Raw genomic sequence first — 25242 nt, 5'->3', positions numbered from 1 at the left:
CTTGTTTGATACCTTATACTTTATTATTTTATATAAATATAAATTGGAAGTTTCAAAAGATGATTTCATAAAAATTAAATCTGCTACGAAAAAAAAGTTCTAACCGTTTTAAATTTAATATAATTAATACATGGTAAAAGAGTCATTAGTTTAACTTAACAATTAATTTAATATTTGTTACATGATATTAAATTCCACTATCACAATATTAACATTAGTTTATACAATTAATGGTTTCTAATGTATGACATAATAGGTGTGAACGGTGGAGAGACATACTCAGTAACAATATTTGCAGAAAAATTAGATTTTTAAGTGTAGAAGGGCATGATGATAATTACATTAAACAAAATGTTTGTCTCTTTCACAATCCAGTCGAATCTGGGCAGAAAAGTTTTGAGCCAAAACCCCCTAAAGGTCTCTTTCTTCTCCATTCTTTTCTTTATTTAAAAAACTCAAGAATGCAAAAGGCTTTAATTTCTTTTTTTTTTCTTCCCATATAAAAATTAACTCAAGAATGTAGTGTAAAAGTTTATTAGTACAACTTAAAATGAAATCTTTGATAATTATGTGATATATTAAAATAAAAATTCCACGCAATTATTTGTACCGTTCAAAGTTCAAATAAATTAACTATAAATACATGATTTAGAAATCTCGATATCGATGTAAAATTACTTTTAAAAATTCTATAAAAACAAATAGTAGACTTTTGAGGCTTAAATATTAAGAAAACAAATTTTAAAACTATAATCTTAATTATAGGGGAAACATATGTGTAATTCTAATTGGGAAATTAATATACATTTAGTACTTTTTAAGAAGATGATATTTATCTGTTCACAAAATGTGGTATCTACAAGCTCGCCTGAACGGTAATCATTAAATATTTGATGTAAGTGTAATGGTTAGATTTTGCTATGATGCTTTGATATTTATAAGATTATTTTTATTTTGTTAACTTTTCTTTATGTGTGTATTTATATAAGAATTAAACTATATAAAATATTGTAAAAATGACTAATTAGTTACATGTCTCAAAAAGAAGAAGAATCTATATTTAGTTCTTATTTATTTTCAGCTAAACAAATTTGGTTATTTTGAATTTTCAATTATCACTTGATACATTAATTTTAAGTTTACTAATTGTTTATATTAACATAAAATCATGAAATTTTATGTTTTTATCTTAACTTTGATTATAAATATAATAGTCTTCAATGAAACTTTGTTTATCTATAGATTAAGTCATTTTTGTAAGTACTAACTTACATCTTTTGCATCATCATACTAATTAATCTATTAATATTTGTCAATTTACGATATTAGGAAACGATAATATCATTAGTTAATTATATATTCTCGCGTATTACGCGGGACAATAATCTAGTTAAAAGATAACCTTTAATTCTAAATTAAAGAAATCAAGACCATTCATTGATTTTCAACATTTAATATTCACCATTAGATCAACTTTGATGACATCATCTTTGACTAAACAATTAGTCTTATACATTTTCAGTCCCCCAACTTTAATAAGTATGAGACTTTCGACATAGTAATATTAAAATGATATTTAGGTTAATTCAAACCATTCATTCTCACTTCCAAAATTTATGGCCTCCATAATGTCAACCTTGATTAATTCGTATATTAGTGAGGGTTAATTACTTTGAGAATAAGAAAAGCTCAACAACCGGTCACAAATAAGAAATTTTACTTACCAATGCTTCCTTAAATCAACCAAATGCCACAACACCATTAATCTAAGGATGGCAACGGACGAGAAAAAATATGTTATTCAGCCGTTTGCGGATCGCGAGTGCATGATGGGTATAGCTAACCTAAGCAGGCGTATAACAACCCAAAAATGTTCCATTTGAGTCTCTCTTTGATGAAGGAGACGTTAGGAAAATCAATAACTTCGTTATGGCTTCAATGAAGGTGATTAGATGCTTGTGGATCATAAGCATAAAATCAGCTTCTACAAAACCAATACTATTCATGCATCCAATTATTTTGAGGATACCATGGGTCCTTATAAGTCAACTACTTCCCACATTGGTCCAATCTTTTTAGTTTTTAACTCAATGGAAAAAAACGCATCTTGTAATCTGTAAATATTATAATGAATTGTGACACTACATAAAAACTTAAATACACTTGCCGGGTGAATGAGAAACAGTGTCAAACCTTAGTCTTAAAAATTATATGTATACTATGGTTGATTTATGAAAACAACCGGTTAATTATGATTGTTTTTAATTTATTTATTATTGTGTTAGTTTTTATAGCCTTCAAGTATTTCTTTTTTATATCATTGTGCTAATTTTTTATACGTATAAATACAATTTTTTATAAATTTTCCCCGCGTTTCACGCGGGATATAATCTAGTCGCTATAATAACACATACTGACATACATACTTTTACTAATCAAGACTAACATATGTGTCGAACCCTTTATAAATAACTTAATATCCGTACGATGTATGGATTGACTATATATTGTACGGCTAAATTTTTGTATATTAAAAATCACAAATTTAGAAATAAAGGGAATGGGTGAATAATAAATCATGTAAAAAAACAACCAACATATATTAACTAGTGCTCAGACCCGTCCATTTGATGGATAGTCTCAAGATATATAAATCTTATAATAATTGTGAACAAAAAGTGTATGACCAATATCAAAACTTAATGAATACGAAAGCTAAACAGAAACATATAAAAATTAACTCCATGTAAATATTCATTCCAATTACTCTTTTTTTTCAACTTTAGTTAAATAAAAAGAGAAAAAAAAAATGTATGACTAATATCACAACTTAATCAATACTAAAGCTAAAGAAGAAACATATAAAATTAACTCCATATAAATATTCATTTCAGTTTACCCCTTTTTTTTCAACTTTAGTTAAATAAAAAAAAGAACAAAAAGTGTAGAGTATATAATATGAAAAATACATATCAATTCATCAACAAAGACCATCTCGAATGTTTTGATTTTTTTCGGGTTGTTCCATTATGAAACAATCCATACATGCACAACATGGAGTCGTAGATAATGGTTACCATGTGTTGGCTTAAGATCTTCAAGATGAACTAATAAAGTCTTATTTTTGTTGTTGAAGAAAAAGCCATGATGAACCTACAATTGATAACAAACTAATTTAAAAGAGATAATAATAACAATAACATAAGAATTCAATGTTAAATAATAATAATAATGTGATTAAATATGAACAAAATATATAAATAAAAAAACTTTTTTGTTAGTCGATTGTAGCTTCTTCTTTTTTTTGTCGTAGGTTTTTTCTTAGGGTTGAAAATGTGTGAGGGGTTTTTCTGTCCAATGGACGGGTAGTCTATATTAATCAAAGCTAAAAAATTAGAATTCAAGTATATTAAACAGATACCGAATAAAATTAAGATACTTAAAAATAAAACATAAAACGATTCAAATAAGGCAAAATTTTTAAAAAGTAATGCGTAATAAACTAATCTTTCGGGGAAGGCCTATCATACATATCGGAATCATACTCATTATTAAAACATAAACATATATTAATAATTAAAAAATAAAGAAGTTGTATTGCGTACGAAGATCAAGTACTAATTCTTAATGGGTAAATTTCTGCTTCATAAATCTCTAAATATATTTTTAGTAAATTGATTATTGATGACAACTTTTGATTATAGACGAATTAAAAATTTACACAGTAACGGTATGATTCAAGTAACCATCAATATGACCAATATTACAACTTAATCAATATGAAAACTAAAGAAGAAACATATGAAAATTAACTTCAAATAAATATTGATTCCAGTTTACTCTTTTTCCCAACTTTAATTAAATAAAAAATATAAGAATTCAATGTTAAATAATAATAATAATAATAATAATAATAATAATAATAATAGTAATAATAATAATAATAATAATAATAATAATAATTAAGGGTTTTTTCTAGGTGGTATATATATAGATGATAATATTAATAATAAAGATTTTTTTATAAGATTTTTTTTTATTATAGGTCCGCCATTTTTTATTAAATAAATATTTAAAAAATAAAGAATGAATAAGGAGAAAGTATTAGGCTTAAAGAGGAGGATTAAGGGTGTCAAATGTACCCCAACCCCTTCTTTTAGTTATATTATAAACTATTATTATCAAAAGGAATATATGTTAATAAATAGAATAAAAGCTATGAAAAACCGATAATAAAATTAAAGAAACTTAACAGGTGAATCTGTATGTTTTCTCCAGTATATTTGGATAAACAATATGAGATTTGTGGTAGAATAATATTATATTGAACAACTTTTTAAATTGTAAATGGTACAACTAGATTTAGACCCGTGTCAAATATATGAGATTTTTACGACATTTTCATTATAAGATTAATACATGTAATTAAATTTTATCTTCTAAATATACTAATATAATAATTATATGCTAATATATTTTTTTAATGCAACATTTTTGTTAGATAATGTAATATCTTTTAGAAGTATTGTTTTTTAAGTGTTGCAATAGATCAATTTTTTACAGCTTAAATAAATCTATTTTTGGGCTAGGATACGTTTTGAGACTTCTTTAACTTTATGTACAATTTTTATAGAGGAAATGATATTCGTATCACAAATATTAATATAATTACTACATAATATAACTTTTAAAGCACATTGTATAAGTCAATAAAGCACGTTTGTAGTATATAAATAAACAAATATGGTACAAATATTACTTCTTTTTTATTGATACTAATCTATTTGTATATATAAAATATATTTTTATTAATTTACTTATTTATTTATCTCCTTTTAACAATTTTGATATAAATTGTTAATTTTTTAGTTGGACCTAGTTATGTTGTAGGTATCTGTTTATCACTTTAACAACTTAAATATACAGTAATTTATGAATAATAATTGTAGGTAGTAATTCTTGTAGGTGATCGACTAATTATCTTTGTATTATATTTATTTAATAGTTCGACCATTTGATAATTTATTTGTTAATTTGTTACATATAATATAAATTAATTATGACATCATCAAACTTTGATTTGATGGAAACGAGCTTTATGATTAGTTAATAAGTTATTAGGTCAATTATTTTTTAGTATATATAAAGATAAAGATAAAGATTTGATAATTTATTTGTTAATTTGTTACCATATAATATAAATTAATTATGACATTATAAAACTTTGATTTGATGGAATCGAGCTTATGATTGGTTAATAAGATGTTAGGTCAGTTGTCTTTTAGTATATATAAAAGATATAAAATTAACACTTTTTAGATATACTACAAATATAAATCATTATTGACGTGTCAATATAAAAATTAGGAAACTTATTTAATATGTTAAAGTTGACGTGTCATTCCAAGAACATGCCAAATGTCGTTTAAAAGATGTTATAATTTTGTTTTAGTATGCCAACATATTATTAAGTTTCATGATAATAGTACCCTTAAAAATATATCTATATCTATATCTATAGTTACATATAAAAGAAATAACCTATTTTATTTATGGAAATGTTGAAAGTTACCCTATACAATATGACTAATATACCCCTTAATCTTTTTCTATATCATTTTTTACTAATTTAATTATTTCAAATAATATACCTAAAATACCCTAATGAAATAAATTACACCACCAGTCCCTTAACTCTTAAAACAACTACACTAACCATTATATTAATTACATTACATCAATAGTCGATCTACATTATTTATCGTCACCACCATCAGTCGTCGATTTCACCGGTCATCACTGTTCTATGCCGCCACCGCCGCCGCATTTACGCGGGCATCATGCTAGTTTTATTTTAGAATTTGCAAAAAGTTTAGATATGATGTACATAAAATAAATGCCTCAGATGTAATTTTCAACACGAAATTTAATTGTGGCTTAAACGATATCTTTGAGAGTTATGAACAACTTACTCTATTAATGCTTTGGGTAGGTCCGATTTATGCCTTTCACATTCATGACACACCTTTCATTATTTTAGAACTCGAGAAAAATGTTCAATGTCATTTTTTTATTGCTATTTAAAGCCTTACAAAGCGATAAATAATGCATTTTTCCTATGGTTCCAATGACCTTTGAAGAGATTTGATCTATGATGTATTTATAGATTCCGAATTGACCTTTGAAGTGATTTGATTCATGATGTATGGTTGCAATGACCTTTGAAGAGAGTTGATCCATTTTTTTTACTGCTATTAAGGATTTGTTTCCATGTTACGTGAGTATCTTTTGTCTAATTCTTTGCTACTTTAGAAAAATGATAATGACAACCAGTTGTCATTAACAGCTTATTACATTCATAAAAAGTAATATTTTATATATATGAATAACTGTCTCCCTCAATTTTCACAAAACAAAGTACAAATTTTATTGCATCAAATTAATTAATACTGACAACCTTTAGGGCTGTAATTAACAAAACTCTATAAATTATAATACTTCCACTTTTATCGTTAAAAAAAATATTTTTTTTAAAAAAGGGCCTTACTCGTCTATGTAATATGATGTGGGTAGCTCGTTTACCCTTTAAAAAAATAGAGTAAATTATACTTTTCGTCCCTAAAGTTGACACGTTTTTCACTTTTAGTCTCTTAAGTGAAAAAATTACAATTTTGACCTTAAAGTTGGCAGATTTTTTCAATCATCGTCCCTCGCCAAGCGTCGTTAAGTTTCAGCCGTTAAATCGGACACGTGCAAAACACGTGAGGGACTAAAACCGCAAAAAATGACAAGTTTAGGGACAAGATCAGCTAACACTTCTGAAGAAAAAGATTCTCGAATTGGAAGGAACAAAGCACTTTTTGTAAGACGATCTACAATCACCCAGATGGTGTCATAGTGATTACGAGGTGTCTTTGGCAGCTTTGTAATAAAATCCATAGTGAGATGTTCCCATTTCCACTTGGGAATTTCCAAAGGCTGTAAACTCCCATATGGTTTCTGATGCTCTGCCTTAACCTGCAAACATGTTAAACACTTTTGAACGTATTTAACAATATCTCTCTTCATTCCAGGCCACCAGTAATCCTTCTTGAGATCATAATACATCTTCGTTGCACCCAGATGAATGGAATATTTGGACTTGTGTGCTTCCTTGAATAACGTTTGTTTAATGTCACTTGAGAATGGAATCCAAATTCTGTTATAACGAGTAATAAGCCCTCTTGAGTCTTTAGAGAAATTCTTAACTTGACCTTTGATTCGTTCTTTTCTCTCATCATTTTGTAAAGCTTTCTCTTGGGCTTCTCTAATTTGATCGAAAAATTCGTTAGTAATAATCATTCGTAGGGACGCAACTTGAATACTACCATGACGACTTTTCCGACTAAGAGCATCTGCTACAACGTTTGCTTTGCCAGGATGATAGAGAATTTCATAGTCATAATCTTTTAGAAGATCTAACCATCTTCTCTGACGGTTATTTAAATCTCGTTGATCAAAGAAATACTTGAGACTTCTATGATCGGTATAAATAGTACATTTAACACCGTAAAGATAATGACGCCATATTTTTAAGGCAAAGACAACCGCTGCCAACTCAAGGTCATGAGTTTGGATATCCTTTCTCGTGTTCCTTCAACTGTCTCGATGCATAAGCAATGACTTTCACACGTTGCATGAGAACACAACCAAGACCATTAGAAGAAGCGTCACAATATACAGACATATCATCAACTCCTTCTGGAAGAACTAGAACAGGTGCCTTACTTAACTTCTGCTTGAGTGTATTAAAAGCTGATTCTTGTTCGTTACCCCACTCAAATTTTTCATTCTTTCGAGTCAGCTTTGTCAAAGGAGAAGCAATTCTTGAAAAGTCTAAAATGAATCGGCGATAATAACCAGCTAGCCCAAGAAAACTGCGAATCTTTGTGGGATTTTTCGGACGATCCCATTTCATAACTGCCGCTATCTTTTCAGGATCAACTTTAATGCCTTCACTACTTACAACATGACCAAGAAATTGCACTTCTCTTAGCCAAAACTCACATTTAGAAAATTTTGCGTACAATTTTTCTTTTCTGAGAGTTTCCAAGACTTCACGCAAATGATGTTCGTGTTCAACTTGACTCTTTGAGTAAATTAGAATATCATCTATGAAAACAATCACGAATCTGTCCAACATAGGACGACAAACACGATTCATAAGGTCCATAAAAGCTGTGGGAGCATTTGTAAGACCAAAAGGCATAACAACAAATTCTGCTTAGCCCTATTCCATTACTCCATCGAATCATAGGTGCCGCTAATAGGCAATGCCTGCATATAGCACGGAAATTGAGGTATTCGAGACCACCACATCTCTCCATAATCATCTTCAAAACATCAAACGGAAGATTGAGAAGGTGTGATTCCATAGTTTCTTCATTCCTCATCGTGCTGTTATCATCAACCTCCTCGTAATCATCCCTAACCAACGTGATCTCATGATTTTCCGTGCCCTTGTCTTCTTGGTAAGGAGCTCTAGACTTAATCTCGCCATGATGACCTTGTAACCTACAAAACCAATCAATGATATCTCATTAAGAACGCAAATTAAATCTGTTAATTAAGTTTTCTAGCTAATGCATGCTAACCAACCAACAATATACCTGCATTCCCACATGGCTTGTTGGCAGCACCGGAGAAGGAATAGGAAGTAAGGATAAGGTTCTAATATTTTTGACGTCGTAAGAGCGTATTACTTTGCCAGTTTTGCCAAGAATCTGTACATAACCACCTGCTAATTCTGAGTCAATTACAGGGATATAAGATACCGAGTAATCATGAGCCATATCTAGGAAAAATGTAGCATCTTTCAGATCTTCCCATGACATATATAGTCATCATGTCCAGTTTAAATAGATGCACAGCACCAATTCCGTTATATGCTATGCCATCATAACCTAGCTACTATATATAATGTAGAACAGTAGTTCTCCGATATAACCTTTCAGAAAACAAACTATCTGGGAATAACCACTGATGTAAGGAAAAGCTAGGGAGTTCCCCACATGGAAATAAACTTATCACAACTGGTTTTCATAGATGAGTTTTCTGTACTTGTGCTTTTTTGTACAAAGCTTATTAATGTTATTAAGTCCATACTGAAAAACTTTTCATACTTGGTTTTCATAGATGAGTTTTCTAAGTCGAATTAGCTTATTTTAAGTTGTTTCAATCAGCAAGCTTAGTCTGTTTTAAATAATAAGCACCCTAACATGCTGTTGATGTTGCATCATTCAATGAGCAGAAATAGGTCGACATCTGTTCAAATAACCATTTTGTTTTATATTTGGTCAAGCTTTTGATATGAATATGCACCCACTGCACCAAGCTAGTGACCAGTAGTTTTCTTTCGTATTTGTGAATCTTTAGATGCACCTCATGACTTGCTGAGAACCTCTCCGGCCTAGTTACTCCCGATCGATCTAAAGTTGCATATTACAGCATTAAAATTGACACCATCAATAGATAAAGTTGTCCAGTTTCATGACTTGTGAAATAGCTAAATATTTCCAGAAAGAATGCATCAAGTAAATGCGACAAGCTAAAATATGCCTGCTGGTGTATGTAGTTAACCCGAACAATCATAACTTAATACTAATATAGTACGTAACCTAAGTCGACCAACTTGGCTCAATCCACGCATGAAGGTTAAGATGATGTTTAGTTCCCAAGAATCCCTCAAAGTTTTCTTCGACATTTCTGCAGTAGTTAAATGTGTGATACCTTCTGGTTTCAAGAGAATAAAACACTATCTTCCCGTTCTTGTTATGTAACCGTGGAAAGTATATCTTGTTCTCCATTTCTGGTGTTTTGGCTTCGACGCAAAGACACGTTGTACCACAAATATAAATCATGTGCCTTCCTAAACTCTCTACTTTCTCCCAATTATATCTAAAATTATTATTGATCAGCTTAACTACCTCAACGGATTCTCCAAACTCGCCGACGATTACTTTTAAAAGATGTTGATCACATTTCTCGTGTGTCGAAGAAGAAGATTCGCAACTACCATTTCTTGGGCATTTAGCTAAAACTTTTCCCCACGTAAGAACATTATTGTCTATATCAGTGAATTGATCAAGTCCTCCATCATTACACAAGGCATAAAGTTTATGGTCATAAAACGTTGGAAAGTGGAAGGAATGTGAATCATCAGCGTTAAAATCTAGACGATATCTACGCCAATATGCACCCCGAGCTACAATGTGTATATAAACATGCCATTCCAATAACGTTACGTTGTAAATCCAACAACCATACAATCGGGGGAAGTTGGTGGCGCCGAGAAACAACAGCTTGTAAAATAAACAACTCGTGGAAGCTTGCGGATATCATTTGTGAAGGGGTTAAAGAACATCATGTCTCCCTTATATTTACGCATCAGCAACCAACCATACTTTGAAGAGTGAATTTGGAAATCACCAATCAATTCTTCAGGAGTTTCTACAAAGTACTTGTCACCGGACATCGGGTCAGTAAAAGAGATTATGCCTCTATGTTTGTCGAATAACATCAGCCATGGTGAACCTAATGAATATGTCTGCATTCTGCTTAGCCCTATTCCATTACTCCATCGAATCATATATAGGTGCCGCTAATAGGCAATGCCTGCATGTAGCACGGAAATTGAGGTATTCGAGACCACCACATCTCTCCATAATCATCTTCAAAACATCAAACGGAAGATTGAGAAGGTGTGATTCCATAGTTTCTTCATTCCTCATCGTGCTGTTATCATCAACCTCCTCGTAATCATCCCTAACCAACGTAATCATGACCTTGTAACCTACAAAACCAATCAATGATATCTCATTAAGAACGCAAATAAACTTTCTGGGAATAACCACTGATGTAAGGAAAAGGGAGTTCCCCACATGGAAATAAACTTATCACAACATCTGAATCCTTAACCACAATGTCAATGTTTATGTAATTATTATGGTGGGTGTGCAAGGCATAAACTTTACCATTATTACAGCAACTTAGACTGTATACGTAACCATTATTATTATCTCCCATTATGCTCCCCAACTGTTTAGTGTATGACATTTCCATCCATTTTGACCTCTTTCTTTTCGGGTGTACCTGATAACAAACAATGGTAAACGAAAGCTATCAAAAGTTCAAACTTCAAATTAAAGACTCTTAAAAACTAACAAGTTAATGTTAAAAAATTCTTAAAAACTAATAGAAACCATACAATCTATTCGTTTTATATACTTTGCAAAGATAATAAGTTAATGTTAAAAAATTTGTACTACTGTATATATCTATGGCTCCCAAAGCTGAGAGAAAAAAATAGAAATATCATCTCATCTCAACCATTTAAATTCAATATAACAAATGATCTCAGCCGTTAAAACTAACTCCTACCTCTGAAATATATTCTACGGCTCTACAACACAGGAAAAAAAAACACACGCACCACCAAACATTCCTTCTCTTCTCCCTACACTCCACCCTCTCCAATAGCCATCCCCCTCTCGATCTCATCCTCGAGCCGCCATTAAATCCGATATCTCTTTCAAGGTCTGGTTATAAATGCATTGTGTTTAATTTTTTTTTTTTTATTGTTTATCGATTAAAAATTTTGATTGTATATGTGTTTAATTTTTGTGGCATAGATGCATTATGTTTGTTAACTTATTGCTAAATTAGTAATACATAAATAAATCATTGGCTTTTCGAGGTTTGTAAAATTGTAAATTCTTGATATTTTGTTCCAATATTTTGCTCATGGGAGATGAAGATGCAATGTTTGTCATTACAAAGGCTGTGGTGAATGAAGATGCCAAAGGGAGATGTGACCTATGACTCTTAAATACAAATCCTTTTAAAGGTTTTCTTTTTTTTCTATGTAGTTTTCTGTCATATTAAATCCATTTCCACAAGCATGTACATTATCTTATAGTAAATTAACCATCTTCTTTATGTTGATAAGTAGAATGCATGCAGGTTGTAAACAATTTTAAAGCTTGTTAGGAGGGATTCGAGGAATGCCGAAAATTACAGTTCTTTGGAATAGGTAGAATTTGTTTATAATTTTGAATGGTATGTTTTGTTGTTAATTTTAAGATACTTTGGTTAGTTGGACTTATGTCAATCGTCTTATAAAAATCGGATAATGGATAATGTCATTAGTATCTCTATCGATTATTGTAAGCCGCATCTTCGCAGGCCTTTTCAGAAGAAATAACATACTTTTGCAAAATTGGGTGTTGTTGCGTAGTATACTGAGATTATTGTTGCAAGTTTTTATTTTTTATGTGGAACTTTTATGCATATGAGTTTTGTAATTTAGGGATTTGGAAGATATATTATAAAATGGTCCTTTTATATAGAGTTCTATTTCCAAAGATGGAAGATATATTGTAAAATGGAAGATATATATATTGCAAGTCTAAGAGTTCTATTTCCAAAGATGTCAATTTTATATAGAGTTTTGAAATTTAGATCATGTTTTGCAAAAACATTTTGTCTTTAGTATTTGGATCAAGTTTGTTATGCTGATTATTGTCGAGATCTTTTACAGTTTAACTGTACTAGCATGTACCCGCGCAATGCGGTGGCGGCGACAGTGGTTTAGTGGTGTCGGTGACGAGTGGTGATGGCATCGACAATTGGTGTTAAGTAGTGTAACCATGTAAGTTGATTTAATGATGATAGTGGAAATATTTTAAAAGATAAGGACTTAGAGTATAAATTAGAGGGTGTTTATTAAGGGTATTTAGTACTTTTGCATCTAACCATTTTTTAACACTTTCCAAAAATAGGAGGTTGATACTTATTATAAAGGAGTATAGATAAGTAATCTTCGGATGGATAGGTTTGCCATGTAATTGTATAGTTTAATTGTATAAGTAATCTTTTACAGTTTAACTGGATCAAGTTTGCTATGCTGATTATTGTCAAGCTCTTTTACAGGATGGCGCTGATAGCTTTAAAGCTCGCTCACAGGTGGGCAAGTCATGGAGCTGGTTGTGCCGGGAGCACCAAAAATGTCTATGAGTCTATGGTTGTTATCATGAGCCTATGGGTCCTTGAATGCATTAAAGAAATATTTATGTATTTTTTTTCCTTGCAGTTTACTGATGTCCATTTTGGTGTTGTTTGATGTGTCTATCGAAGTAAATCAAATGCATATTATGTGCAGGTAAGCACGTAAAAAAGGAGGATGGACACAGGTTGAAGATATGCTCTTATATGAGGTACAATTGTAAAAACTTATATTGCCATTTCAAAAAATGAGCTAAACGAATCCGAAACAATCGGGGCTTTAATGGTGATTAAGAAGTAGTTAAATACTGCTATTTCGGTTCATGTTGGACTGTTACACTATTCATATGTATATTATTTAACCACATGGAGTTTTAGTTGAACAATGGTATTTAGAAGGCCGAGTTTTAATTGAACAAAGCTATTTAGAATGTTGAGTTTTAAATGAACAATGTTGAATATGATCATAAAAATAGTATCATTACAGTCAAATATAGTTTTCACCAGGATAATTTAGTAGATTGTAGTACTTTGGGTCAGGTGTTGCAGGCTCTACATAGCGGGATAAATCGCGAAATAGCCTAGCTAAAAATCAAGCAGTTACCTACTATTGTCGAGAAATTTGGTAGGTAGTTTCAAATACTGATTTATTTCTCCCAATAATTATTGCAACAACTTATATATTTTTTGCTGTTAACAATTTCAATTTTTCGCATTAAAATTGTTTATATTTTTAGCTATACTAATGGTCTAGGATCTATGAAAGTGAAGATGGAATATATGAAATGCATGTGATGGATTACTAAAGAATTTTGATAAGTTGTTATTTTTAAAGCTGTGATTGACTCCAACTTTAGTATTTTATTTTTCAGAGTGGTCATATTTTATTGTCTTTTATGCAGTTAGATTTAGTTATCATTTCTTTCACATAAACTGCTGCAGTTTTGGTGTTTAATGTATACAATCACTACGCATTAATGTGCATTAAGTTGGCATGTTTTATGTTATGTTTCTAATCTTATATGGTCAACTCTTATGACTTCGATTTTCAATTTGAGTGCATGCTCTATTTAAAACTTACAGAGAATCCCGATTAATATTTTAGTTGAAGTCTCTCAAACAAGCAAACAGAGGCACATACCTTACAGAGATTCCAAATCTGATATGGTATGCTTGATCAAGGTGGAAATGGGAAGTTGCGCCGTTGCGGGTACGAGTTGTCAAGAGCTTGCTGCCAAAGTTGCCAAGAAGTATGCTATTTCTACGTTCTATATGTTTTTCATTTGTTTTAGGAATGATTTATCCATGTTCTTATAGCATATGTTAAATTTAAATATGCAAGTAGCTGTATAGTAGCTGTGGTTCAAATTTGACTTTCACACTTGTCTAAGTTCGTTTTCCCTTACCGTAAGTGTAAGATGAATTTGAGAAGTTATTATAGTTTTGACTTGACTTCATAGCCTAATGTTCGTTTGCGTAGACTGCGAACTTATTTTGATATACCGTATATAGTTTAGAAAGAGTTTTTAACAAATGTATTATATAGCATAAAGATTAGTCTACTTCTTTTTGACATTTTGATTTCGATAAGAAATATAATGTTATGTGATATGTTCTGCTAATTTGAAGCATGGTGGTTAGTTTACCTTTTTATTGCATCCTAAGCTATCATATGTTTAGGTTTGCAATATTATGTGTTATGCCTTATAAATAGAAGTTAGATATTGCACTTTTGTTATTTTATTGTATCTTTATATATTAAGAAACATGTTTCATGCACTTTTAAGTATATATACTTATTGTTTTTAACCCGGTCAACGACCGGGTATTGATCTAGTTACTTTTAATTATGCGTCTCTGCAAAAGAAGAAATCCAAATTAAAAGAAAATTGTATGGTAGCCAAAGTGTGGCAAGATATAATAAATCCAAATAAAAATCATTGATAGATGTAGAAGAAGATTACCTAGCCTGTATGTGATACGTAATTAATATAGAGCGGCTGCTTGTAAACTCCAGGAACGTACTATCGATTAAATTTTATATATACACATACACATATGGGTTGGGTTTGGATTGTCTTTTGGATCCGATAAGATCTAATGGTTTAATTGATGTACGTAATGAGTTAATTTTTATAGTACTCCGTAATAATGCGTTTTTTATTAGCTAGAATAATATTAATTGTAATTAATGTAATAATTTATTTTTATTGAAAAAAAAAAATTTTGTTTTTTTATTTTATGTTATATTAATTGCAAATAGTTCGATACAGGTTCAAAATATCACCACAAAGAGTTTAGGCTATATGTTGTCTTATTCAAGTCCACGATAGAGAACTCCTTCATCCAATATCTAGTAGAAGAAAAACCCTTATAGTTATTAAGAGAAAACCTTACATTCTAAGCCTTGAACTTGGGTCCTTCAAATTCAAACCCTTGATAGAAAAAAAATTTTACCATTGAATTATTAACCCAATAGTAAATAGATCGTTCATATATAACCACCACCAAATAATATGGTGAGTGTTTAGAGGTATACTTCTGTTTTTGGTATAAAAAAATGACATTATATTTGTTGATTCCAAGTAGTTTATCATAAATTAGTTTAAGTATACATTTTAGTAAATGTTTTAGGTTATTATGAGCTATACTAAAGCTTATAAATTACCACCACCACTTCTCATCTTTTCACCTCATTAAAACCACATTACTCTATTTTTTTTTACTAGAGAAAGACAAGCAACGAGATAGAAGGGCCATGAGAATCGAATTTGAGTGGTGTCGTTTAAGGGTTCGGGATGTGCTCCTTGCCAAGACCAAGAGCCACAAAGGCTAGCCCGAGACGGCTCCGTTGAAAAGGACGAAGAAAACGAGTAATAACTTAATATCATTTGATATTGATATTCTCTTTAATCAAGGTAACAAACTGTTCATTTATAGAAAATAAAAAATAAAGAAATTAAATTTACTATTATGTATCCTCAACCCTCAAGAGTCAAGATAGAAATTGGTAAACCACCCCAAATTTACACCCACCCCCCTACAACTACAAAAACTTACGAAAATGACCAAAAGCTCACATCTCCAGCAACACACTACCATTCTAACTACTCCAAACCCAACTTCCTAAAACACCACCATCTTCCATTCCAAGATTCAGACATCAAATAATAAAAAAAACACATAAAAAAAATGTACGAAATCTATCGTGGACCAGGTCGAGAAAAGGACTCATCAATCGATAAATCTTGGTCATTGGCACATAAATCAAGGGATCCCATGTTCAAAACCGTTTGTCTTGACATTTCATCAGAGCTACGCTCTCGTGCAGCTGCATCCCCTCCCCTCTCTATCAAGATTGCATCTTGTATTTCCTTAATCACTTCAGACATTGAAGGTCTCATGTTCGCGTGTGGTTGCACGCACATCAGGGCTTTCTCGGCTATTTTCCACATTGATTGGATGTCGTATTCGTTACCAAGAGCTGGATCAATGATTCCTTGAATATCCCCGTTCTCTATATGCATCTTTGCCTGGCATCAGATCATTAGTCATTAATAATAGAGGTTGCAAAATGGCCGGCTTGGGTAATGGTTTAAAACATGTCTGATGAAAACAGGTACTTCGAATTTTGGGTAAAAATGGGTCGGTTCATATTATAAATATAATGTGCCAAATATTATTACAAAATAATAATCCAACCTATATAACTATAAAACCTTTTTATGAGGTTTTGTTGTTTGAATACATTTTTGATTACCTTAATCAATTTTACCCGTTCACTATTTAGTGATTCTCTTTAAGTTATAGATAAATTATAACCCAGATCAGCCAATTTGTAGGTAATTGGCTCAAAATTGCCAGAGTCGAATTCTGTTCGAATCTTAGTATATGGGGATGCTAAATGGACTTACCCATTGAACAATATTTCGGCAATTGATGCCAAAATTTGAAATTGCTTCTTGGCCGGAGATTAGCTCAAGAAGAATGACTCCAAAACCATAGATATCGCTTTTGTTTGTTAAACGGTTTGATATGTAGTACCTACAATACACAAGTAACATAAAGTATAAAGGATTTCATAAGCTTAATAAGTTAATAGCACAAGTGTTTTGTGTTCATCCTTCCATCCCCTAAAGAGTTTCTGTCCAATAAAGGTTGTAAGATCTTACTTTGTACAAAGTTTTAGGATATTGTTTGATCAGCTATCAAATATCAGACATACCTTTTTAATATAGACAAAACAAAAATCACATTGCAGATCCACACCATATCATATCATGCAGCATAAGTACATTTAACAAGAAAATTTTCCATAAAAAAAATGGAAGTGTTGAAGAATTTATTACGAAAGGAGTATCAGGATGCTTCAAAGGGAACTTACTCAGGATCAAGATAGCCAAGTGTACCACGAACGATGCTTGATACGTGTGATGTCCCATCAACTGCTAGCTTTGAGAGGCCAAAATCTGAAACTTTGGCTCTCATATTCTTATCAAGAAGAATGTTGCTTGTTTTCAAATCTCTATGGATGATGGAAGGGACACAACCGGTATGAAGGTACTCAATTCCTAAACCAATTTTCAAAAAGAACAAGTTAGCACATATATCACAAAGAAATCTTGATTTCATTCCACCTGGAGTCTGGTAATTTGAACTTATTTAAACAACACAGTAGGCTAGCAGTCATGAACTTTTATATGAAATGTTGATTTTCAGTAAAGCAAACCTTTGGCAGCTTCTTCAGCAATCTCGAGTCTTTTGATCCACTTGATCCCTCTCTCCCTAGCTAAAGGACCTAAATTAAACATAACAATTCGTTATCACAATGAAAAAAACCTAGATAATGGTGTCGAGTCAGGAATATAGACAGTGGATATTAGACCAAACCATAAAGATGTTCTTTGAGTGTTCCATTATGCATAAACTCGTAAACAAGAATATCCTTCCCTTCTTCTTGGCAAAACCCTAGAAACTGTACCAAGTTTCTATGATGGATTCTTGAAAGAAGAGTCACCTTAATTGGAATAAAAAGTATAAGATTAGAATGAACAAGGACAGCTCGTAGTAGTAAGCATAACACCACAAGATTTTAAGGTGGCAATTTCAACCCATTTGCCTATGAATAGTTCTATCCAGGCTATGTTACGGCTTGGACAAGCAAAACTTTATCTATACTATATTATAAAGCAGATTTTCCCTAGATTTTCAACATTGAACTTGAAATTTTCAATATTGATTTTAAGTACTTCCCCAAAATGCCCCTCCTATCTATTCTATATTTATCTAAAATAACTATAATACCTTTTCTCTCTCCTCAAATCTCAACCAATCATCTTTTTTCTCTCTCCTCCATAAAGCATTTATTCCTCCAATTTATTCAAAATCTTTTATCTCAAAAACCGTACATCGATAAATTGTATGGGTGTTCTTAAAATTTCATGTTTTTTCATTAGAGATGTCATTCGATATACTTTCGACAAATTTTTAATCCGTGGGCGGAGCCCGTACGGCTAAGGCATTTGACTATCATACTCTATGACATATCAACTCCTATAACCTATCATACTCTATGACCTAGGTATCACCCCACCATCTCACCGCCGCAACACGCGGGTACTTGCTCTCGTATAGCTTAAAAGGAGATAAGTTAAAAGGACTCAACAGTTGAAAGTCACAAAAGTTCATGTTTTAAAGCTTGAAACCTCCTAATCACTCTATTCGACAGAATCATTCCATTCTCGAGTGTGATCATAGAAAAACGGATTATATAGAAAACACTTTAACTTTGTACTAAAAGTGTGTTGTGGCACGTACAAAACTACCTATATGACCATTACCCATTTACCCACTCTAACAAAATCCATTGATCAAAAGTTACCTCATTAGCAAACTCTTTCTTGCCTTGATAAACATTGGTATTTTCAAGTAACTTGACAGCAATTTCCTTCCCATCGTTTAACTTCCCATAGTAAACAGTGCCAAATCCTCCCGAGCCAACTTTCTTCTCAAAATTCTCAGTGGCATTTCTTAGTTCAGATAATGAAAAGGATTGAGCAGCCTCTGTCGATGCATTGTTCGTCATAGGCATGGCATGTTTAGGATCTGCAGAAGAAAACATTTAGAAAGATATTGATGCAAGTATGTAATGATAATAGATATATGCCTGAAACACATAAATGAGGGTCTCTGCATTTGCATTCTGAGATTTAAATTCACATGGAACACAAGCAAATTGAAAACGCACATCCAAACTCCCTTATAGTGGTGCATGAAAAGAGACTCAATAGATGTTACACGAGCTTACCAGTTTTGGGAAATTTCTTTCGCTGGCGAAGGAGTACGCAAGAGGCTATGAATCCTAAGAAAAGGGCAGCAGCCCCGATTGCTAATCCAATAATTATATTTCTATTGTGTCCCCCGCCGCTACCTCCTTTACGAAGATTTACGTTTCCTGTGCAGCTGAAACGATATAAACAAGTCACTTGATAAACATGTATGTGAATCTCAAACTTTTAAAGTACATACTATAGCTATAAACACGAGTACCAAGTAAATGTGCTTATAACCCGTTCGAAAATTTAAGATAACATAAGATAATTGCATTTTTTCTGAAAAAATATAGCTCGGTGAATAAATACTCACTTCAAGACCAAGTTCTTGTTTATAAGACTGGATGGCACATCTCCAGTTAACAGATTATTTTGTAAATACCTGCAGACATTGGATTATCAGGAAAGCGCAACATAATATATTCTAAAGAAACATGCTGACTTTTTATTTTATATCAATGATAGTGAATAATTTTCTCTATACGCATGTCCAAGAACCACTCCTTACAGCTACATCATGAGTACTAACATGTAGCTAATATCCCTTCTGGGTATAGGTTCTATTTTAGTTGGTATGCTTATGCATGTACTCATAAAACAGTACCCTTACCAACAAAGAGTTGGCCTAGTGTGACCCTAAGGTCCCAAGTTTGATCCCCCACTTTACCCATTTCTTTAAGATACCCGTTACCAATGAAGCCTAGGCCGACATGTGAAGTTCTAAAGACGCGGATTTGATCCTTGGGGTGCCCAGATGATCTGGGATTAGGATGGAGGTATTGAACCGGCATCATGATGCTCATATGGGGTGAATCGATGGGTATCCAATTGTAGTACCGGGGCTAGGGTCCCCCACCCCCCGGTCACCCCTTTTTTTTTTTCTTTCATAAAACAGTACCCTGACATCCTTAATTTAGATCTAAGTATGTGTATATGTGTAATATAGAAAACTATGTACTGATTGGATGGAGTTATGATTAACTTACAATTGACTTAAATTAGGTAGGTCTGCTAACGAGGAGGGTAGGTCACCAGTCAACTGATTATTCTCGAGATGTCTGCATGCAAGAACTAGTGAGTTAGATTGCCAAAAAGATGACGTTATCATCTGTTAATTGATGAAGATAGAACATGTAAGTTACATGATCTTTAGATTTGGGCATCCGGTAAAATCAGGAATTGGACCCGTAAGTGCATTCCCGTCAAGCCACCTACATTTAAAAGCATGTTAAAGTTTAAGATCAAACACGACATCCATTAACACCAAATGATTGTCATTAAGAAAAGGGTGTAGGACTAAAACTTACAATTGTTCTAAGCCGGTCAACTTGGTCAAATCAGAAGGAATGCTTCCAGTCAAGTTCTTGCCAGACAATTTCCTGCATAAAATGGAAGAAAACATCAGTTGCTAACATCTCTTTGCCAAAAATTAAAGTCAAACATAACACTCGTTTGAAAATTTTGATTGCAAGTATATATCATAAAACAAAAGGATATCATATATTCCATTTGTCCATGAATATAACAACACTTTCATTTCTTTGCAAATTAAAGATGGTTCTGTAATGAGATGCTTCCAAACGTGCATTTCTGTTGCCTCTATTTTGCATTTTAAATTAAGGATATATAAAATTAACAGAAAATACACTGAGGTAATCTTTGGTTCACGATCTGAATTACACTCCAACCATGACCATGCAACCGGCAAACATGGATCGCCGCCTTCTTGTGCCCAATCTAATGACATGTAACCCGATACTAAACTTGCAGCCACGGCTCCTTTAAATCAAAGTGATCCATAAAAGAATATCAGATTTCATAATTATTCAAAATATAATCTAGCACAAAAGCTTTAGTTTACTTACCATCAGAAGAGCCATCACCTATTTTCAGATATTTGTTAATCTCAATTGCATTAACAAGAGGTCCTTGAGTAGAATCAGCCGTTTTCCCAAACTTGAACGACAAAACGAACGGAAGTGATATGTTCTCAAATCCCGGCTCATACAAACGGTGTGTCCCCTGAGCGTTTTCTTGAATGTTAACAACCGCTTTACTGAGCTCTGGGTTTCCAGGAAGAACTAGACGGAACTTTCTGGTCTCGTCGGGATCCAAGTCTTCGATTTCCGCAAAGTAAGTATAAGCCCAACCATATCCAGGAAACCCATCCAAATTCATACGATAAGTCAAATTTCCATTACGGCCCACGACAGCTGTTTGCATAACTTTCTGAGGTGGTTGTTCGTCTTTCCCAATATCGATAGGCAACTTCGTCGATACCCTATCTGTCCCGGGAGCAATATCAACAAGATAATTTGCTTTTTTCACCAAATCAGATTCCCATATTCTATCAAATGGATCATCTGGGTACCTAATCGAATCTTCATTTTCTGCCCCAAAGTTAATTCTTGCAGAGACACTAAGAAAGAATTGGTTTTCAAAAGGTGTAAGGTATATTGAGCCATTGAATGGACGGAGCTCAAGGGTAGAGATGAATGGCTGTCCAGTTGTAGCATTTGATAAACAGACGCTAACAGTAGAGCCAGAAGCCAAAAATATCAGCTCTTGAGACTCAATAGTATTAGCATCTGAAATGACTATTGTAGCCCAATGAGTGGCTCCCATGGAGATGTCAAATTTTGGGTAAACATTGTTGTTATCGAAATTACCGTATAAGAATGTTGCTCTTAAAAGGTACCTGGTCCTACTTTTAACGTTAAGTGTGTAACAATATTTTCTGCTATCTGCTGGGAAATATCTGACAGTTTGATACTGTTGTCTCGTCTCATTTGTGACAGATATGTTACTTGCGATCCCATATATGATTTGATTATCGGGGGTCCACTCAAGGCCAATCTTGTCTGTGAAATTATTTTGACCACCACAGTCGAGACTTATAAAACCTGTTTCACAAGAACAAATTTGTCAACAAAAAAACATTAACTCCGATAAAAATGAAGCAAGAAAGAAAATAAAACCATTTAGAGAACACAACTACCATAATGGGTATTTAGTGTCTGCAATACAAGTTTTGTCTATTGTTTATCCGACCCACAATCATAAATCTCTTGTGAAAGGGGACATAAAATGAAGACAACAGATAATGGCAACAAAGGGAACCTAATTCCTCTAGACCAAAACAGAGGTTTCATCATTTAGATCATTTTCTAAGACTCTTCATTGTTCATCATTTCCTCAGTGAAGCCATACCTTTATTTTTTAGTTTTGTTCACTCTGTAGGGATCCATTATCATACCTTCATCTAGTGTAAACATATTATATTAGAATTCGTCTTTTACATTACACCAGTGTAAGTTTTAGAGTTAATATTGGAGTACTGATACGAGTTATCACACCATATAAATTGGATACGCGCAGAGAAAATATATACATAGTGAAATCAAATTGGACATGAGCTAAAGAAACCACCAAACTATATAAATTGCCAGCCTAAGTCAAAGAATGTTGTATTTTTCTTAAATATTCTCTTTCCAATGTACACATAACTTTAGGATCAAGGATGTGCATAAGTTCGGGAACAAAGAAGTTGCTTTAGAGTTTTCCAAAATAAGCTAGATTACATCTGTATTGGAGTCTGTAAGTAGTCAATCTATTCTATGTTCTATTCGCAAGTGTGTGATTATTCACCTTTTAATGAAAGAATAATACAACTTTGAGCAAGTGTGCGCCAGGCCAATCAAAACTAGTATCAGTTTTACTGAAGCTATTTATTGATGCATAAAAGAGAAGGCCCTTAAAAATGAATAAAGTTTAAAAGAAACAAAACACAAACTATTCTTCAAGTGAATGCTTAAAATAAGGTTTGCTATGTTAGTGTATATACCTTAGTCAAAAATTCTGGATCAGTCAATGACAACTGAAAACTAGAATTGGCAAAGGTGCCATATAAGCCTTATGTTGTGTTCTCGTGTATTTAAACTAATTGCACAATAATTAGCTCAGAGTGCTAACCACTAAGCACACATTACTCATTAATTTGCTAATTATATAGAGTCAAAATACAGATATTTGGAGAAGCATACAAGTAGTTCCTTCAAGAGACTTGTTAGCTGATCATCTAATTATGATTCTTAATATTACAGTAATCCGCTTGCAAAATCACATTGAAACACTCTTATTGATCATTTAATCAAGCTAACTGTAAAAAACTAAACTGTAAAATTTAGACCACCATCAGAAGTTCAGAACTCTATTAGCAAAATTGATATTATAAACACGATCCCGGTAAAACTAGACAACTAGCAGCCAAAAAAAACCACCAACTTCAACAAAATCTTTTGCTTTTTAATTTCATTAACTTAAGAAAGCATCATCTTAATAAAATTACACAAATTAAGCCAAACATAATAATAACATATACTCCAATTAGGGCATAAATGCATTATTTCAGCTAATACTTTTCATTAAATGTCACACAAATTTAACAACTATATTTATACATCCACATTCAAGATTAACACCTAAATCACTCAAAAACCATTCAATTCACCAAACCCTAAAAGGAAACACAAAAATAACTACAAAAGATCAGAACTTTATATAACCAATCAAGAAATTCCCAAATTATGCCACAAATTTATATAAAAAAGCGCTAAAATTTTCAACAAAACCAACAAAAACCCACATGCCATATTACATACATATTGATATTAGATACACATATAGTAATAAAAAGTGATAAAAGAAATGAACCTGGAATCTGGGCTGTGGTGATATCCAAGAAACTAAGAACAAAAAGAAAGAAAAATAGTAATAGTAACAAGAAACAATTAGTCCTCATTTGGGTTTTTCTCTAATTTTGGCCCTTCAAAAAAGGGACTAATAATGAGTCTAAGAATACAAAAAAGATGAAAAAGGTGAATGCTTTATTGATGAAAACCAAGTATTTGTTACAAAAAAAGAAAAATCTTGATTTTTCTTTTTTGTATAAAAGAAAGAAAATGTGGTAAAATAGTATGAATAAGAAGGAAGGATGAATGTTATATATGTAAAGAAAATGTATATATGTATGTATAGGTGTGGTGGTGATGAAGATGGAAAAAAGAGGGAAGGAAGGTCAGGTCAGTTACTAGTGGTCAGTCACTGGAAAAAGGTATAGTAGTGAAGAAGGGGCCTACCAACATGTGGGAACATACTACTAGTCTCAAGCTTATGGTATTGAATATTTTGCCATGCAATGTTTTTCTTAGTTCTTTAGACTTGCGTTTATTTATTCATTTTTATTTTTATTATCATCACTTTAGAGCTTAGCCAATACGTGAAAGAGAAAAATTACTATAAAAGTTTTTTAAAAAGGATTAACAATATGCAAATTTTTTTTACAAAGTGAGTTATGTTGAAAGCAATTTTAACAAGATATTAAAAAGGATTAACAATATGCAAAAAAATTTTACAAAGTGAGTTATGTTGATCGTTGAAAGCAATTTTAACAAGATATTTTTGGATCTCCAACTTTCTCCTTATAGAAATTACCTTTGAGATAAAAATTTCAAGGCTCGAATCTGAAAACTTGAGTAAACTCATCCCAAAATCCACATAATGAATTTAGAATATACTTTTAAAGAATGTCTAAAAAGCTTATGAGGACTGAAAATGTAAATTTGCTTTAAAACATTTTTATAAAAATATGTTTATATATGGCATTATGCTACTAAAAGCATATATATTATTTCTTTCTTTGATATAAAATTGGACTTTAGTTATATATACATGAGAAATGTTATCTGAAAATTAAAATTTCCGTTAAAACAGAAAACTAACTAAAACACAAAGTGATCTGACCCTAACACAATGTGTTTTTAATAACGCGTGAAAACCAGAAAACTGGTCAAACACTGTGATTTTGAAA

The 25242-nt window shown here is 32.0% G+C and overlaps 2 protein-coding genes and 1 long non-coding RNA gene across 4 annotated transcripts; 1 reads left to right on the top strand and 2 right to left on the bottom strand.

Annotated features, from left to right (window-relative positions):
- Positions 1-9656: 9656 nt before the first annotated feature.
- On the bottom strand, positions 9657-11064 carry LOC122583626 (F-box/kelch-repeat protein At1g57790-like). The gene is given in 4 exon segments (XM_043756011.1): positions 9657-10274; positions 10277-10592; positions 10633-10831; positions 10932-11064. Coding segments are annotated over 4 exon segments (1266 nt in total).
- A 412-nt stretch (positions 11065-11476) lies between these two features.
- On the top strand, positions 11477-14321 carry LOC122583022. Of its 2 annotated transcripts, XR_006321300.1 has the most exons (6): positions 11477-11884; positions 11990-12070; positions 12578-12688; positions 12970-13110; positions 13199-13253; positions 14125-14319. It is a non-coding gene; the product is annotated as an uncharacterized LOC122583022 (long non-coding RNA). The 2 variants fall into 2 exon arrangements; XR_006321299.1 differs by having other exon boundaries at positions 12578-13110; positions 14125-14321.
- A 1671-nt stretch (positions 14322-15992) lies between these two features.
- LOC122582571 (probable LRR receptor-like serine/threonine-protein kinase At1g67720) lies at positions 15993-24323 on the bottom strand. The gene is made up of 14 exons (XM_043754983.1): positions 24087-24323; positions 21239-22276; positions 21020-21152; positions 20681-20752; positions 20516-20584; positions 20360-20431; positions 19687-19755; positions 19349-19503; positions 18923-19146; positions 17932-18058; positions 17771-17839; positions 17426-17612; positions 16956-17085; positions 15993-16574 (listed from the first exon to the last, which is right to left on the bottom strand). Exons 1-14 carry the CDS (start codon positions 24172-24174, stop codon positions 16245-16247), a joined length of 2763 nt encoding a protein of 920 aa, XP_043610918.1. The 5' UTR covers positions 24175-24323; the 3' UTR covers positions 15993-16244.
- Positions 24324-25242: the final 919 nt, after the last annotated feature.

This window comes from Erigeron canadensis, chromosome 9, assembly GCF_010389155.1.
Source record: "Erigeron canadensis isolate Cc75 chromosome 9, C_canadensis_v1, whole genome shotgun sequence".
In the NCBI taxonomy this organism is placed as follows: domain Eukaryota; kingdom Viridiplantae; phylum Streptophyta; class Magnoliopsida; order Asterales; family Asteraceae; genus Erigeron; species Erigeron canadensis.
The sequence above is the reverse complement of the archived record's forward strand: the minus strand, read 5'-3'. Positions and strand labels throughout refer to the sequence as shown.